General features: G+C 49.2%; 1 protein-coding gene across 2 annotated transcripts in view; it reads left to right on the plus strand.

Moving 5' to 3' along the window:
* The window catches only part of CLUH (clustered mitochondria homolog), a 32514-nt gene extending 19082 nt beyond the window's left edge, over positions 1 to 13432 (plus strand). For both annotated transcript variants that reach the window (XM_041720063.2, XM_030287989.4), the window contains exons 12-26: positions 170 to 274; positions 1078 to 1178; positions 2558 to 2710; positions 3309 to 3371; positions 4060 to 4304; positions 5083 to 5167; positions 5665 to 5818; positions 6125 to 6264; positions 6375 to 6455; positions 7033 to 7158; positions 7637 to 7758; positions 8991 to 9084; positions 9864 to 9998; positions 10994 to 11067; positions 11575 to 13432. In XM_041720063.2, coding sequence (XP_041575997.1) covers positions 170 to 274; positions 1078 to 1178; positions 2558 to 2710; positions 3309 to 3371; positions 4060 to 4304; positions 5083 to 5167; positions 5665 to 5818; positions 6125 to 6264; positions 6375 to 6455; positions 7033 to 7158; positions 7637 to 7758; positions 8991 to 9084; positions 9864 to 9998; positions 10994 to 11067; positions 11575 to 11743 — 1847 coding nt within the window. In that variant the 3' untranslated portion in view covers positions 11744 to 13432. The remainder of the gene's footprint in view (positions 1 to 169; positions 275 to 1077; positions 1179 to 2557; positions 2711 to 3308; positions 3372 to 4059; positions 4305 to 5082; positions 5168 to 5664; positions 5819 to 6124; positions 6265 to 6374; positions 6456 to 7032; positions 7159 to 7636; positions 7759 to 8990; positions 9085 to 9863; positions 9999 to 10993; positions 11068 to 11574) is intronic.
* Positions 13433 to 14316: the final 884 nt, after the last annotated feature.

Below are 14316 nucleotides of genomic sequence, written 5' to 3' on the forward strand. Positions count from 1 at the left end.
TTATTTGGACTTTGCATCCATTCTCCTTTTACAATTGATTGTTTTTATAATGGATTTCTTCAGAATGTGCCATCATTGCTGTTTTTAGTAACAAAACTTAATTTAATAGCTAGGTCTGTCGTTTCCTGACTCCACGTTAATTTGTATTCTGTTTTTCTTCCTGCACCAGTGGATCCCAAAAGCAGAGAAGTGATTCGGAATGCTTGCAAGGCTGTAGGCTCCATTAGTGATACATCATTTGATATTCGATTTAACCCAGATATTTTCTCACCAGGTACGTGTGCCCAGAGCTGGGACCAGCCCTTCAGAGGGTGGCTGTGTCCAGCCAGCTGCAGACACACACTGTGCTGTAGCCAGGACTGTTGCTGGCTTTTGTTTGGCTGGTCAGGGTGCAGGGCTCTGTGTGAAGCACGCAGATGCAGAGGAGAGGAAGCAGCAATGGGTTGCAGAGCTGGAGCTGCCAAGTGCAGGCGGGGAGCATCTCCCACCCCCGGGGGAGGGCTGTGCTGCCGGGAATCCTCCTGTGATCCTCCAGCATCCCAGCCATGAGACCACATGAAAAGAGGCAGAGGGAGGAAAAAAATCAAATTTGATCCTCATGTAGTAGTTTGCACAAAAAATAACACTTGTAGTTGAACGACTGATGTTGAAGAGACCTCAGTGAAGGGCTGGGTTTGTTCTAATAACCTTTCAGTGAGCAGTCACAGTGTCCTTTCACATGCACACATCAGGCACAGGCATCACACATGAATTTCCATTACTTGGAGCCATATTTTTAATTGGGAAATTGAGAAGCTCATAGAGTGTTTCTAGGGGTGAATACTGGGGCAGTGTACAGGCACATTGCAGGAGAATGGCCAAACCATTAAGTCTGAACAGCCCAGCCACTGCCTGAACACAGCAGCCAATGCTCTTCCCATCAAAACATTTATAGTCTGAGATAAGTTTTTGAAGCATCTTTAATTCCAGGGAGACGATTACTCTTAACTTTTTACCTGCTCTTGCTGTGTACTTGGTGGGGAGGGCTTGTTTCTGTGAGTTGCTGTGGTTGATGCTCTTTCTCTTTTCCTCTCCCAGGTGTTCGCTTCCCGGAGTCGAGCAAAGAGGAGGTGCAGGACCAGAAGCAGCTGCTGAAGGATGCTGCTGCCTTCCTGCTGTCGTGCCAGATCCCAGGCTTGGTAAGGAACCCAGAGCCAGTAGTGAGGCTGCCCTCGGAGCAGGCAGTGGCCCTGGTGACCTCTGGGACAGCAGCTTCACCTGAGCAGCTGCAGGCTCTGGCACTGGTGGGGGAGCACAGGGAACAGTGTGAGCATTGCGTGCAAGGCACAAGGGGTTTTCCTTTTCCCATCTTACATCATGGCACAATTTTCTCACCTAAATCCAACAAAAAAAAAATTGGCACTGGTAATTAAAGCTATTGCTAAGAGTTTGGGACAATAGAGACCAATAAGCCATCCTCCTTAGCCCTGGGCACCCTTCACAGCTTATTGTTTTAGCTGACCCTGGCTGTGACTCATCGGTGACTAACAATTTGAAGTGAACTGGGAAATTGTTTTTACTAATAGCAGTCATTAAAAACTCCTTTAGTAAGGCTTAAGCAGTTGGATGTTACCCATGCACCTGGCCACATAAGAAATCCGAGTTTCTCCCTTCCTGGGATGCTTGCTGAGTTGATGGCTAATGCAGCTGTCAGATCAGGCACTGGAACTGGCAGGGGAGAACTCACGAGCTCTACTCCAAGAGGTCCAGGAGTTGTTGGTCTTTTGTTAGGAGAGGGTTTTCCTTGTTGGAAAGTTTTTTCTGAACTCTAAATCCACTAATTCTGTAGTCAGCTGTTCAGTCTTTAAACAAAAAATAAAGTGAGTGAGCCAGAAAAGGGCTCAGTGATTGTTGATTACAAGGTGGTTGATACTCCAGTATATAAACCCAAAACACTGCACAGGCCTGTGTGAGAGCAGGTTGCAGACCAGCTGCTGTAGCAGGTAGTCCTGTGCATATCAGAGAGGAGCTGGTGTTACTCCATGACATGAATTAAACAACTGTTTATCAGCACTGCAGCACAACTTAACATGCAAGTGCCATTTGTCCTTATCAGCTCCATGTGCACAGCTCCACGTACTCTTTTAATTGGAAATGGCAATTAGTTAGTGATTGTGAGGCCCTTAAAGAAGGTTCAGCCTGCTACTTGCACAGGTAGGAGTTGTTTTGCCTCTGCCTCTGAGAGAGTGTAGTGCTGCTCTTTCCCTGCTGAGACAGAGGAGTGAAACTGGCCCCAGTGGCAAGGACCTGGCCCAGACTGGGCTGGCTACTGCAGGTGTCCCCCCTGGCTGTGTTACCATGGTGGTCCCTGGTGTTACAGCAGGTGTTACCCCCCAAAAGAGTCTTGTTTGGGGTCAGTGCCTGCTTTCAGGGCAGCCCTCAGCCCAGGTAACGGGGTGTCTGCAGTGGCATTGGGAATACCTGTCCTGCCTCCTGGTGTGGGGTTTTTTTAAAATATTTTTTAAAATGGAAGTTCTTTCCTTCATGTTTGTCCTCAGTAACTGTACATGTCCTGCAGGTCAAGGACTGCCTGGATCACACAGTGCTCCCGATGGACGGGGCGACCTTGGCTGAGGCCATGCACCAGAGGGGCATCAACATGCGTTACCTGGGCAAGGTGATCAACTTCATCACCAAGACCCCCGGCCACGCACAGCTGGATCACATCTTTGTAAGCATCAGGCTTAACATCAGACAGTTCAAACCACTCTGGCATCATTTGTCCCAGGGAGATTCCCACTTGGCCAGTTGTTCTCTCTGTGTAAAAATAAACAGCTTCAAAAACAGGGGAGGAGGGAGGAGGACCTGTAAGTGGTGGCTGGAGAGGTTTTTATTCCAAATCCTTAATGGATTTCATAATGTTAGGAACTGTATCTTTTGGGGTAGATAATTGCTTCAGGCATTCCCAAATCTAATAGTGAGTAACACAGTTGGATTTTCAGCCATGCATTTTTTTAAGCCTCTAAGACACATCTGGGCTTTGGATCAAACTCTGAAGTGTTGTGAGTGTGGCTGCCCAGGAGCAGGCAGGGGCTGGGCTGTGGCAGCCCCTGAAGCACTGCTGGAGCTGTGCTGAGCTACACCCGTGGTGGAGGTGCCAGGGGCTCCTCACTGGCTCCACGAGGACTGTCAAATGCTCTTGCAGTTCTGTGCTGGAGGGAGAATAGTGTATCTTCTGCAGATCTTGCTAAAAGACCATTTCAAAAGCCCAGTGTATTTTTCCATATTCTTGCCAATGCACTCAGTCTGTTCTTTGTTCCTTTGGGTAGAAAATTGGAATCAGTGAATTGATCACTCGATCAGCCAAACACATCTTCAAGACGTACCTCCAGGTATGACCTGCAATCTGACCTCTTGCCTCGTATGTCCTCCCTAATGACTTTTTCAACAAACAGATCTGTTTGGGGTTCTTTTCTCATTAGGCAGTTCCTGGGGGTTGCATGGCAATGAGAAGTACAAGCTCATTAGCACTGAAATAGGTACAGGCCTGTATGTAAGGGAAAACAAGTTCCCACTTGAAGAAAGCTTTCTCATAGAGCAATCATTCATGCTTTTCCTTCCCAGATCCTCACTCATTATGTTGGAGGCTTTTAAAAGTGAAATCACAGTTTGTTTTCCTTGTAATACTTTTTCCTCTTAAACAGTGTTGCTTTTGCCCTTCTAAGAAGCCTTTTTAATTGGCTCAACACTACATATCCTTGTATGTGTTCAACACTACATAGCCTTAGCAATACACCTGGCTTGGTTCCAGTGCCAAAATCTTCTTTGCACTGTCTGCTTTCTGTCCCAGGTAGCAGCCCAAAATGTATTTGCCTACACTACATTTCTGTGTATAGGCATAGACTTAATCCTGCATTGACGTAACTCTGTGCTAGTGCCACTCGTACATCCTGCCGTCCTGTCCCTCTCGTGGAAGATGCCCCTGTTTGTGTAGGACTGGGTGTGTGTGAGGCTCGGGCTTGGAGCAGTGCTGTGGGGTGGCAGGCGTCTCTCCTGACTGACTCTGGTGTCTCACTGTAGGGTGTGGAGCTGTCAGGTTTATCCGCCGCCATCAGCCACTTCCTCAATTGTTTTCTGAGCTCCTTCCCAAATCCCATTGCCCATCTTCCAGCTGATGAGCTGGTCTCCAAGAAGAAGAACAAGAAAAGGAAAAACAGGAACCTTGGTAATGCTGACAACACTGCATGGGCAAGCATGACCCCTCAGGAGCTATGGAAGAATATTTGTTCAGAAGCAAAGAACTATTTTGATTTCAGTCTTGAATGGTAAGTGGAGCAGGTGACCCTGGCTTGTCCCTGGATTCACCAAATTTCTGTAGCTCTTGTTCATTAACAGGATCTCCCTTTTTTATTTGTTTTCTGATTGAATAAAATTTGTACTGTTGAGGAACTTACACAGATCTTTAATGGAAAGAACTTGGGCAAAGAGTAGGAAGGGGGAAGTGAAATTTTGAATCAGATGAAACCCATGATGCAAAGGCGGCCATGAAAAGCAGAGGAGGAAGGGAAACCTTTCCTAAGGGTACGGAAGGGATCATAAGGTGAGAAGCAGCAGTATAGTCAGAAGATGCTTGTCTATATCAACAGTGATTTAGGCTGAAGGGAGCTTTTGTTCCCGAAAAAGGACAACTGCTCCTGTACATGAGCAGAGATGGGGAATAAGGAAGGGGCACATTGTGAATGCTGAACTGGAAGCACCAATGAAGTGGCCCAAGAGAAAAGCCACGGCTAGTTGCATAAACCAAGTTTTGGCAGTTGGACAGTGATCATCCCCTCATGTCAGGGACTGCTTGGTCCTCACCAAGAGCTGAAGGTACTCAGCCCAAACGCTGCAGTGGGCTTTGAGAACACACGTAGGATTTCTGTAAAAGCACTGCTGTGCTCTATAGGCTTTCACAGACTCTGGGCAAAGTCTGCAGTGTTAGTCCTTGGTTTGGGTTAGCACCTGACTGTACAGGGACCTGTGCCCCAGGTACCCACAATAGAGCAATGGCCTTGAGCAGAAACTCCCCTGAGAGCTGAAGCTTCTGTGTACTTTCTGCAGTGAGAATGCTGACCAAGCAGCTGAAGTATATAATCTACAGAAAATCACCCTGCTCCGTGAAATCTCCCTCAAAACTGGAGTCCAGGTAAGATCCACATCCTCCCTCCTTTGCCATCGTGTTCTGTATTGAGGAATGTTCTGTTCTGTATTGAAGAGTAAGTGCAATGTGTTCTGCAGGCACAGCACGAGCCCCAAAAGGTCTTTGTGGTGTTCATGTTGGAATACAGGTCCCAGCTCTGGGATTTCTAATCCAGTTCTCTCTTAGGGTAAACTTGCTGGCGTGTCCTTTGGAAGAACAGCTAGCCTCACTACAATTGCAGTGCCTTCTCACGCCTCTGTGGGCTGTAGGACAAGAGCTGGATGAGCTCTCCTGTCACAGGTTCAGTGTTGTCACCGCGGTGCCATTTTGCCATGTACAGCTGGTGGTGCACATCTACCTCTGACCACCTTGGAGAGTTCTGTCCTAGGTCGTGGTACAGGAGATGTTTTGACTGTGACTCCACATTCAGAATTTTGCCCCTTTTCTTGCCAAGTGCCTTTGGAAGTGGTAACTGTGCCCTCTACTTTCTTTGGTCCCTCCAGATCCTGCTGAAGGAGTACAACTTTGACAACAGGCACAAGCCCACTTTCACAGAAGAGGATATTCTCAACATCTTCCCTGTAGTGAAGCATGTAAACCCCAAAGCCTCCGATGCTTTCCACTTCTTCCAGAGCGGGCAAGCAAAAGTGCAGCAAGGTACAGACCCCGCGTGGCTCTGCCTCTCAGAATGACCACTGGTAATGGGAAGAGCAGGGCATGTGGGGCATGGCCAGCAGGACACCCCTGCCAGCCCCGGTTTGGTAGAGAATCCTGGTGTCCATCTGGAACACTCCTGCTGTAAAGCCACCAGCAATGAGCAAGGATGGGTCAGGGCAGTGATATCCTTCCCCCAGGACAGTGACCCGTGTCTGTGTATCCCACTGTTGGTCTCACTTCCTGTCTCCAGCAGTGTTAGAGGTTATTTTATATATATATATATACACGGATATACCTTCTTCGCAGGTTTCTTGAAGGAGGGCTGTGAGCTCATCAATGAAGCCTTAAACCTGTTCAACAATGTGTATGGTGCTATGCATGTAGAAATTTGTGCCTGCCTGAGGCTGCTAGCTCGGCTCAACTATATCATGGGAGATTACTCAGAGGTAAGCAGGGGCTCCGAGGAGATCTCCTCAGCACTCTCATTCCTTCCCCATGCTTGCTCAAGCTCACAGCGTGGTGTGACTTGCCCTGGGTTCTGTTCTGTTCTGTTCAGGCCTTAAGCAATCAGCAGAAAGCGGTGCTAATGAGCGAGAGGGTCCTGGGCATCGAACACCCCAACACCATCCAAGAATATGTGAGTATGGGGAGCTGGGGGAGCAGCAGCACCTCAGGGGTCTGGCTGCAGCCTGAGAGCCTTAGTTCATGTCTGCAGCTGGAAAAAATTGCATTTTCCTCTCTTCTGCAGCTTTCTTTCCGGAATTTTCCACTTCATCATGTTTTAAGATCCTGCAAAGTGAAAAGCTGAGTGTGTCCTGCATGCTCACTTATTTGTCCTGCTTAACTTAGGTTTCTAGTGTTTGTCTGATGCATCTTTATTTAGATATATTACTTCTCCCTGCCTTGGCCCTGGGCTTATGTCAAAAACAAAGAGGAAAGAATCTCCCCCAGAACATAGAATATGCAAGCCAGGTTGGAAATATTCTGCGAGGCGTATTAAGAGAAACTGAAATAAACCACGCAGCTTCCTCAGTGCTGTGTCCTCAGGGACACCTCAGTGGGACTATGCATCAGCCAGCAGACTGGACTTTTCAAAGTGATTGAAGTCCTTCAACCAGTGAGGAAGACTTCTTATTCATGTGCAGCTAAGGAAAGGAGTGGACAGGTGAGATTAGTTTCCTTACATTAATGCTGGATCCCTTCTCTTGTCCTAGATGCACCTGGCTCTGTACTGCTTTGCAAACAGCCAACTCTCAACAGCACTGAACCTGCTGTACCGTGCACGCTACCTCATGCTGTTGGTATTTGGGGAGGATCACCCAGAAATGGCACTCTTAGATGTAAGTAATTTGTTTAAGAGTCTTCAAGTTCCTAATCTGTGAGAAACCTCTTGGCCTTTAAGATGCCCACATGATGGCTGTTAAACGTTTAGGCAGTGCTTTTCCTCCCTGGGTCATTACTGGTTGGTGCCATCAGATGAAGGAAAAAAGGAGTTTGACCCTTTTTAGCTGGGAGGGTCAGCCTCTGTGCTGAGCTTTGCACTGGGATACTGCAGATGGCTTTGAGCACCTGTAATCCTTAGGAAAACTCCTCTGTTTATTATGTTCTTGTTGCACTGGCATAAACTGGAGAGTTTGTTACCTGCCTTGTGCCTGGATTGTTTGGGCCAAGCTGCCATGGGGGACGGTGGTCCCTGCTGCAGGGACTGGCCAGGGGTCGCAGCCTTTCTGGCAGTGACACACCTGTGGGGTCCCGCTGCTCACAACGCAGGAACTGCACTGCCAGTGTGTCCTTCCCAATGCCTGCCTCTCTGTACAGAACAACATTGGCCTGGTGCTCCATGGGGTCATGGAGTATGACCTGTCCCTGCGGTTCCTGGAGAACGCCTTGGCCATCAGCTCCAAGTATCACGGCTCCAAGTCTTTGAAGGTTGCACTGAGGTGAGGCAGGGTGGGGTGCTGGGCTGGGTCACTGCTGTCAGAGTGAGCACAGTCACCAAGTACTCACATGGGAGGGTCTGGGCTTGAGAACTGGATATTCACTCTTGTCCCAGAGCCAAGGTCATGGTGCAGTATTCCAGTTTGTTATTTCAAAAGATGAGGATCCATTGTTCTTAAGGTTGATTGGGGGATCTGCTGTGATGCTGCTTGTTAAAAAAAATCTGTCAAGCCTGGTCCCTGTGGACTCTCAGTAGAAAAATGTATGTGGGAAGTAAAGGTTGGAGAGCCTGTAAGGAAATCAACACTGGGAGACAGGGACAGTATGTTAAATGCTCATATTTAATTGTTGCAGCCCTCAGGGAGGGATCTTTGAGAATAATTTAATGTGCTTTTGTCTTTTGCCATAAAATTCTATATTTGAATAAAACCCCCGAGTGGCTTCTGTGTGTTCCCAAGGGAGCTGGGACTGGTGACACCTGTAGGATCTGCTCCCAGTGCCCACTGCTGCAGTGCTGGGTGCCCTCTGTCTTTCAGTGCAGAACTGGTTCTGTCAGTCAGGCATGGCCCACTCCCAGTTCTTGCTGCCACATTGCAGCCATCTGTTCTCCATCAGGCTGCAAATCAACCTGATTAAACACCAGCAAGAGCCTCCCTTGTTTTCTAGTGGCTGATGAATGTGAAGGCTCCAGAGAGTCTTCAGCTGTCCCTCAGTGGCACTGGGATGCTTGGAGAGGCCCATCTCCTCCCACACAGAAACACTGCCAAACCCAGCAATTTCTTTTTCATTCCAGAAGCATCAAGGCCAACAGTCCAAGCCAAGTCAGCTCTCCCAGCTGGTGAAAGCCCAGGGGACTCAGACCTGGCTCTGCCTGAGGGCTGCAGCCTTCCTCTCCAGTTAATAAATCCAGCCCCAGGGTATTCCTATGGATGTGCCTCTCCCTTCAGTTCACTGTTGTGGCCTTCAGCTTTCCTGGCTGCAGGACAAAAGATGCCCAGCTCAGTCTTTACCTCTGTAGGTCACTTCTCAGCATTCCAGCTAAAATCCAACCTAATTAGTGTAGTATTTGAATCCTCAGCTGGGCTGAGAAGTAACTCCTAGGGTGCTCCATTCAGTCTGCTTTGACACTGGTGTTAAGACTTTCAGCCCAGACACTGATGGCACAGTCACGCTCGCTGGAGCACAGAAATGTTTCTTCTTCAGAGAAGTGACTCAGCCCTTTTCCTCCCCTCAGCCACCACTTGGTTGCCCGAGTGTACGAGAGCAAAGCAGAGTTCCGGTCGGCTCTGCAGCATGAGAAGGAAGGCTACACCATCTACAAGAATCAGGTGATGAGTGGCCCCACTGTGCACGTGTGAGCTGTCGCTGCAGGGCCAGAACTGAGCAGTGCCACTGCAAACCAGTGCCCAGCCTGGGCCCTGGGGAGGCCTTTCCAAAAACAGCTCTGAGCGGATGCCAGGGAGTCCTTGTAGGGCCAGGGCAGAATTGCTGCCCTGTGCAGTAACTGCCCACTGCTATGCCAGGGGTCTTTGCTCAGCTTCCTGAAAATGTGTCCATGCTCTGCCCATGGCCGGACAAGCACTTGTGTTGTGGCATGGCCCCACATTCTGGCGGGGCTTGGAAAAAACTGGTCTCTTCTTCCCATGTTTTGTGCCACTAGTCTTTAAATGCCAGCTCCAAACTGGTTTGGTAGTGAGCTCTCAGCCTGGCTGCTCAGTGAAACTCCTGCCCCAGCCCAGAGCTGTCTGAGCACGTCTGCAGCTGCACGGGGTGACTCAGCTGAGCTGGCTGAGGGCACAGCCCAGTGTGGGGAATGCTGGAATACTGGTCCAGGTGGGGGGATGCTGGGCTGCTGCTCCTGGAAGAAGAGCCCAGTGCAGGGAATGCCGCTCACCCAGCAAATATGCTCCCATTTGATGAAAATGTGAAATGTTGATAAGAAGAGTCCCAGAGAAACTGTTTTAGTGGTTTTTGAATGCCAAGGCAGGTAGAATCCATTTTGCTGAGTTCCTGTAGGGATGTTGAGCTGGCAGCACCCAGGTGTGTTCCCTGAGTTGGGTGCCTGCTCTCACTTGTGATGCTGAACCTCTTTTCCCGTTTCCTTCAGCTTGGTGAACACCATGAAAAGACCAAAGAGAGCTCCGAGTACTTGAAATACCTGACGCAGCAAGCAGTCGCTCTGCAGCGCACAATGAACGAGATCTACAAGAATGGCTCCAATGCCAACATCATGCCCCTGAAGGTAGCCCGGAGCACTGGGGAGCGTGCTGTGCCAGCAGCAAGCTGTGTCCAGCTGCTCCTGAGGGACACGGACTGTCAGGAGGGGGTTGTGGTTGTCCCTTCCCAGGAGAAGCCCTTGCTAGGGCAATGGCTCAGACACTGTGTGCTCTCATCTGTGTGGAGGGGGCACGGCACTGCAGGGTGCCTGGGGAGCCAGCGGGGTACAGGGACAGCTCCTGGGGTGAGAGCCTGGCACACCTGCACACAACCCTGCCCTGCTGCTGACTCACTGCCAGGCAGCAGGTTGCTCAACCCAGAAATACTTCAGTTTCCTCATCCTCAGAAATGCTGTCATCTTTCACCAGATGCTTTGTTCTCCTTCCAGGGATGTTGTGGTTGGGGAGGCTGGGCAGGGAGCGCAGAGGGGCTGTCTTACCTTACATGGAGCAGCAATGACTGGCCCTCCTGGGCCAAACCCAGCTGCTCCTGCCTGCCTCCACAACTGGCAGAGTACCCAGCCTGAGCCATGGGCACTCTCCCTGCCAGCAGATTGGGAAAGAAGGTTCCAGCTGCTGGGAGGACAGAGTGGGACAGTGCTCTGTGCGTGGGTGTTCTCCCTGTGGACAACTGGCAACAGACCTGAGGAGTTCATGGCAATGAAGGGAGAACAAGGACCTTGAATCAAATAAATGTCCAGGGAATTGTGGCCAGTGAAGAGGCTCAAACACATAAAAACAGCACTAAAGGGTTTACCCTTGTTAAAATACTTAAAGGAGGGTGGAAAACCCAACACATTTTGGAACTGGCACCATGATGTATTTAACTGAAGTCCTGCAGGGTTCAGCAGGAGCTCCCTGCAGGAACTGGTGGGAAGCTCTAGATGGTGCTTTCCAGCTTAGGATATACAGAGGTAGATAATGTAAATGATGCCATTTTCTCAACCATTGGCAAAGGGATGTGCTTAGCACTTCAGAGTCCTCTCTAGGTTGCTAAAACTTCTTTTCCCTTGTGATGTAGTTCACAGCTCCCAGTATGGCCAGTGTCCTGGAGCAGCTGAACATTATCAATGGAATTCTCTTCATTCCACTAAGGTACAGTGATTCTTCTGGGTTATGCCTTTAGAAACCAAGTCTGTATTGTCTTAGTTCACAAGAGAGCAGAAACCAGCTCCCCAGGATTTGTTTGTTTTAGCCAAGATCCCAATTCAGGCCTTGATTAGCATCATCAAGACGTGCAAGCAGCAGGACTATTAGATTTTTTAAAATTATTAATAGCTTTTATACTTCTAGTTGAAAATTGAGCCAAGACTGTTGTTCTAAGGCTGCAAATAATCACTGGTGGTAAAAATGCAGCATCAGCAGCTGGAGGCTGCCTGGCCACCAGAGAGATGAACTCCTTGCTCTGCCCAGCCCCACTGAGGGAGCAGATTCCAGTGCCTCTTCAAACCCAGCCTGGGTCCTGGCTGTGCTCAGGCATGGCTGAGCTGTGGGGGAGGGAGGTGCAAGCAGTGTTCCCCCATTGAACATGACCTGGTCCTGGTGCTTCACCATTCCCACAGCCAGTCTAATGTCTGCTCCCCTTCCTGCTTTCCCCTTCAGCCAAAAAGACTTGGAGAACCTTAAAGCTGAGGTGCAGCGACGCCAGCAGCTCCAGGAAAGCATGAAAAGTGGGGAACAGCTGGAAGCAGAGGACAAAGCTGTGGAGGAGAAAGAGGCTGAGCCGAGCATGCCTTCTGCTGCCATCCCCTTAACACAGAGCTCTGCTTAACATGTACCTCGCTTAAAAAAAAAAAAGTTTAAACCACCCTTTTCTGAATCTGGCCCAGGGCCTTAGCTGCCCTCGGAGCAGCTCCTCCTTTTTGACAATGTTATTGCACTGGTACAATTAATACACAATGCAAAGAACTAATCTGAGCAATGTAATCTGTCTGCCCAAGCTTGTGTCTGCCACGCGAGGGGAAGTGGCCGGAGGCAGCACAGACCCGTCCTGGCGCGCGGGGCCCTCCTGCCGTGTGTGTGTCCGTGTCGTGTGTGTGCGCAGCAGTTATTTCTACTTTGTACATATGAATTCCAAATGAACTGTCTGGAGGAATGTAACATTTCTCAGGTCATTTTTATGTTGACTAAGGACACTGCTTTGCTAAACCAGTAAAGAACCAGCCCCATCTCTGCTCCACGTTCTTGTAAAACGTGGATTCCAAGCCAAAAGATTGATTTCCCCCCAGTCACTATTCAAGCTTGGGCTGAGAACAGCCTTATTTGTCACTGAGATGACTGAAGCCTGTGACACGTGGAAGTGGGGGATGTACAGCATTTTCTACATCAGGATATAGCCATGGGATCCCTTTAAACATTTTTTTCTATGTTTGGTTGGCAGTTTGGCAATTCAGTGGGGTTTTGTAACATTCACATTCTAATTTTCAAGGTAAAGAGATAGATATATATATATATAGATATATATATATAGATATATTATATTCACTGTTCCACCTCTGCCTCTGCTTGCAGTTGAATAACTTGGGATATTGTATCCAAAGAGTGAGGGTTTGATCTTTAAAAAAGCGCACAAACTTCCATTGCAGTGGAAACCCCAGTGCCTCAGTGAGGTGGGAATGCAGCAAATGAAGGCTGAGCTAAGGGGAGTGAGGAGGGAAGCACAGCCCTATTTAAGAGTAGGGGAGAGGGGAAGAAAATTCAGAAATAGAGGCCTGGTGTCATTTGCAACAGGAGCTGTTGACACAGAGCTGAGGGCCCTGAACCTGATGGAATCACAACCAGAAAGTACCAGGTTTTGGGGAAGGGGTTTAAATAAAAGCTGAAGTTCCCCCAGTACTGAAACCTCTGGCAAAGACCTTTGTCTCTGGCATTTTTGCACACTGGTTTTGGGACTGGTGCTGGGAGCTGCCATTGCTGGCAATGGACGGTACTGAATGGCAAGTGCCACTAAAGAAATCCCCCTCTCCCCTCCCACACACAGCCTGTGGGGTTGTCACTGTCCTCAAGCAGGTAAGATGTGGCTGCTGCAGGCCCTGGGATGCCGACAGAGCTGAATGTCCCAAGCAGATCAAGCTGTGGAAGAAGGGTGGGCTGGCCGCAGCCCCGGCTCCCAGCCTCTCCCTCCCTTGCGTTGTCTGTCCTGGATCGTGCCCCGTGCTAATCCGCGCTGCTTCTTTTACTGACCCTTGGAGCCAAGTGCTGTCCCTGTGCTCTGTACCCTCGGTTTCCTGTCTGACCCTACAGGTATTTGTAACTCGGGGCTGGGCGGGGGGGAAGGAGGGAGCAGCCTCTGAGGTGTTGGAGGCAACAAAGCAGAGTCTTCACTGCAAATGAACTTGCTCCTGTTAGAAAAATTCTAAATTTCCTGGAAAGCAATCAATAAATGTCTACAGTGCATCTTTCCTACAAGATTTTTCTTTTACTAGTGTCTTACAGTCCATTAAAAGCTTTTTAAACTCTTGCAGGTATTTTTTTGGTTTCTTTACTGTTCGGTGCAAAGTGTTGGTACCAGCACTGGAGCCACCTCTCCTGTTCCTTTGAGCGGGAGCAGGGGGAGAGAACAGCACCAGCTGACCCACAGGCTTTAAAAGCTGTAAATCAGTACCAGAGTCACAAACCCAGCCCAGAGGGGGTAGGACCCACAATCTCTGCTGTCTGAATCCATCTGTGCTCAGGGAGAGGAGTCACTTTGCCCTGTCATCCCAGGGGAGATGTGGGAGCAGGGACACAGCTTTGTGGATGTTGTACCCATGTGAAATGAAGCTGAAGGAGACAAGTCCTAGCTACTGAGGCTCCACAGCTGAGCAGCTCCAAAGGCAATGCAGGCTGGTAAATAACTGCCAGCATCTGTCTGTACCTCACTAGCTCTTTTGGGTTCTGGGGGTTCTCATTACTCTGCATGAGCAACAGCTCACCCAGCTAAGGGGGAAAATTAAATTTAACTGCCCATACTGTTCTTCTCAACTCACACCCGAACCTGCCTTGTGCCCCCTGTGAAACGTACTGCTTGTGGACATACAAAGCTTTCCTTTCAACCCTTACTCCAAAAACCACTTCTGTGCCACCCTGTCACCCCATCCGGGACAGCCCATGCACACACTGGCTCTGGCAGAGCCCAGACTCAGATTTTTTCCCAAATGCAAGTGGGTCTCATCCAAATGTCCATCCTGTGTCTGTTCCCACTGCAAAGTACCACCCTACCAGCTGCTTCCACAGACCTCAGCTGGTGGGAGTGCCCTTTCATTCTCTCCCCATATCAAGCCATGAGCACATCCATGCTCTTCCATTATGAAGATGTGCCCATTTCAGTTCCAGCCACTGACACATCTCTAAACAGTACTTGAG

This window comes from Taeniopygia guttata, chromosome 19 (genome assembly GCF_048771995.1).
Source record: "Taeniopygia guttata chromosome 19, bTaeGut7.mat, whole genome shotgun sequence".
Lineage (NCBI taxonomy): Eukaryota > Metazoa > Chordata > Aves > Passeriformes > Estrildidae > Taeniopygia > Taeniopygia guttata.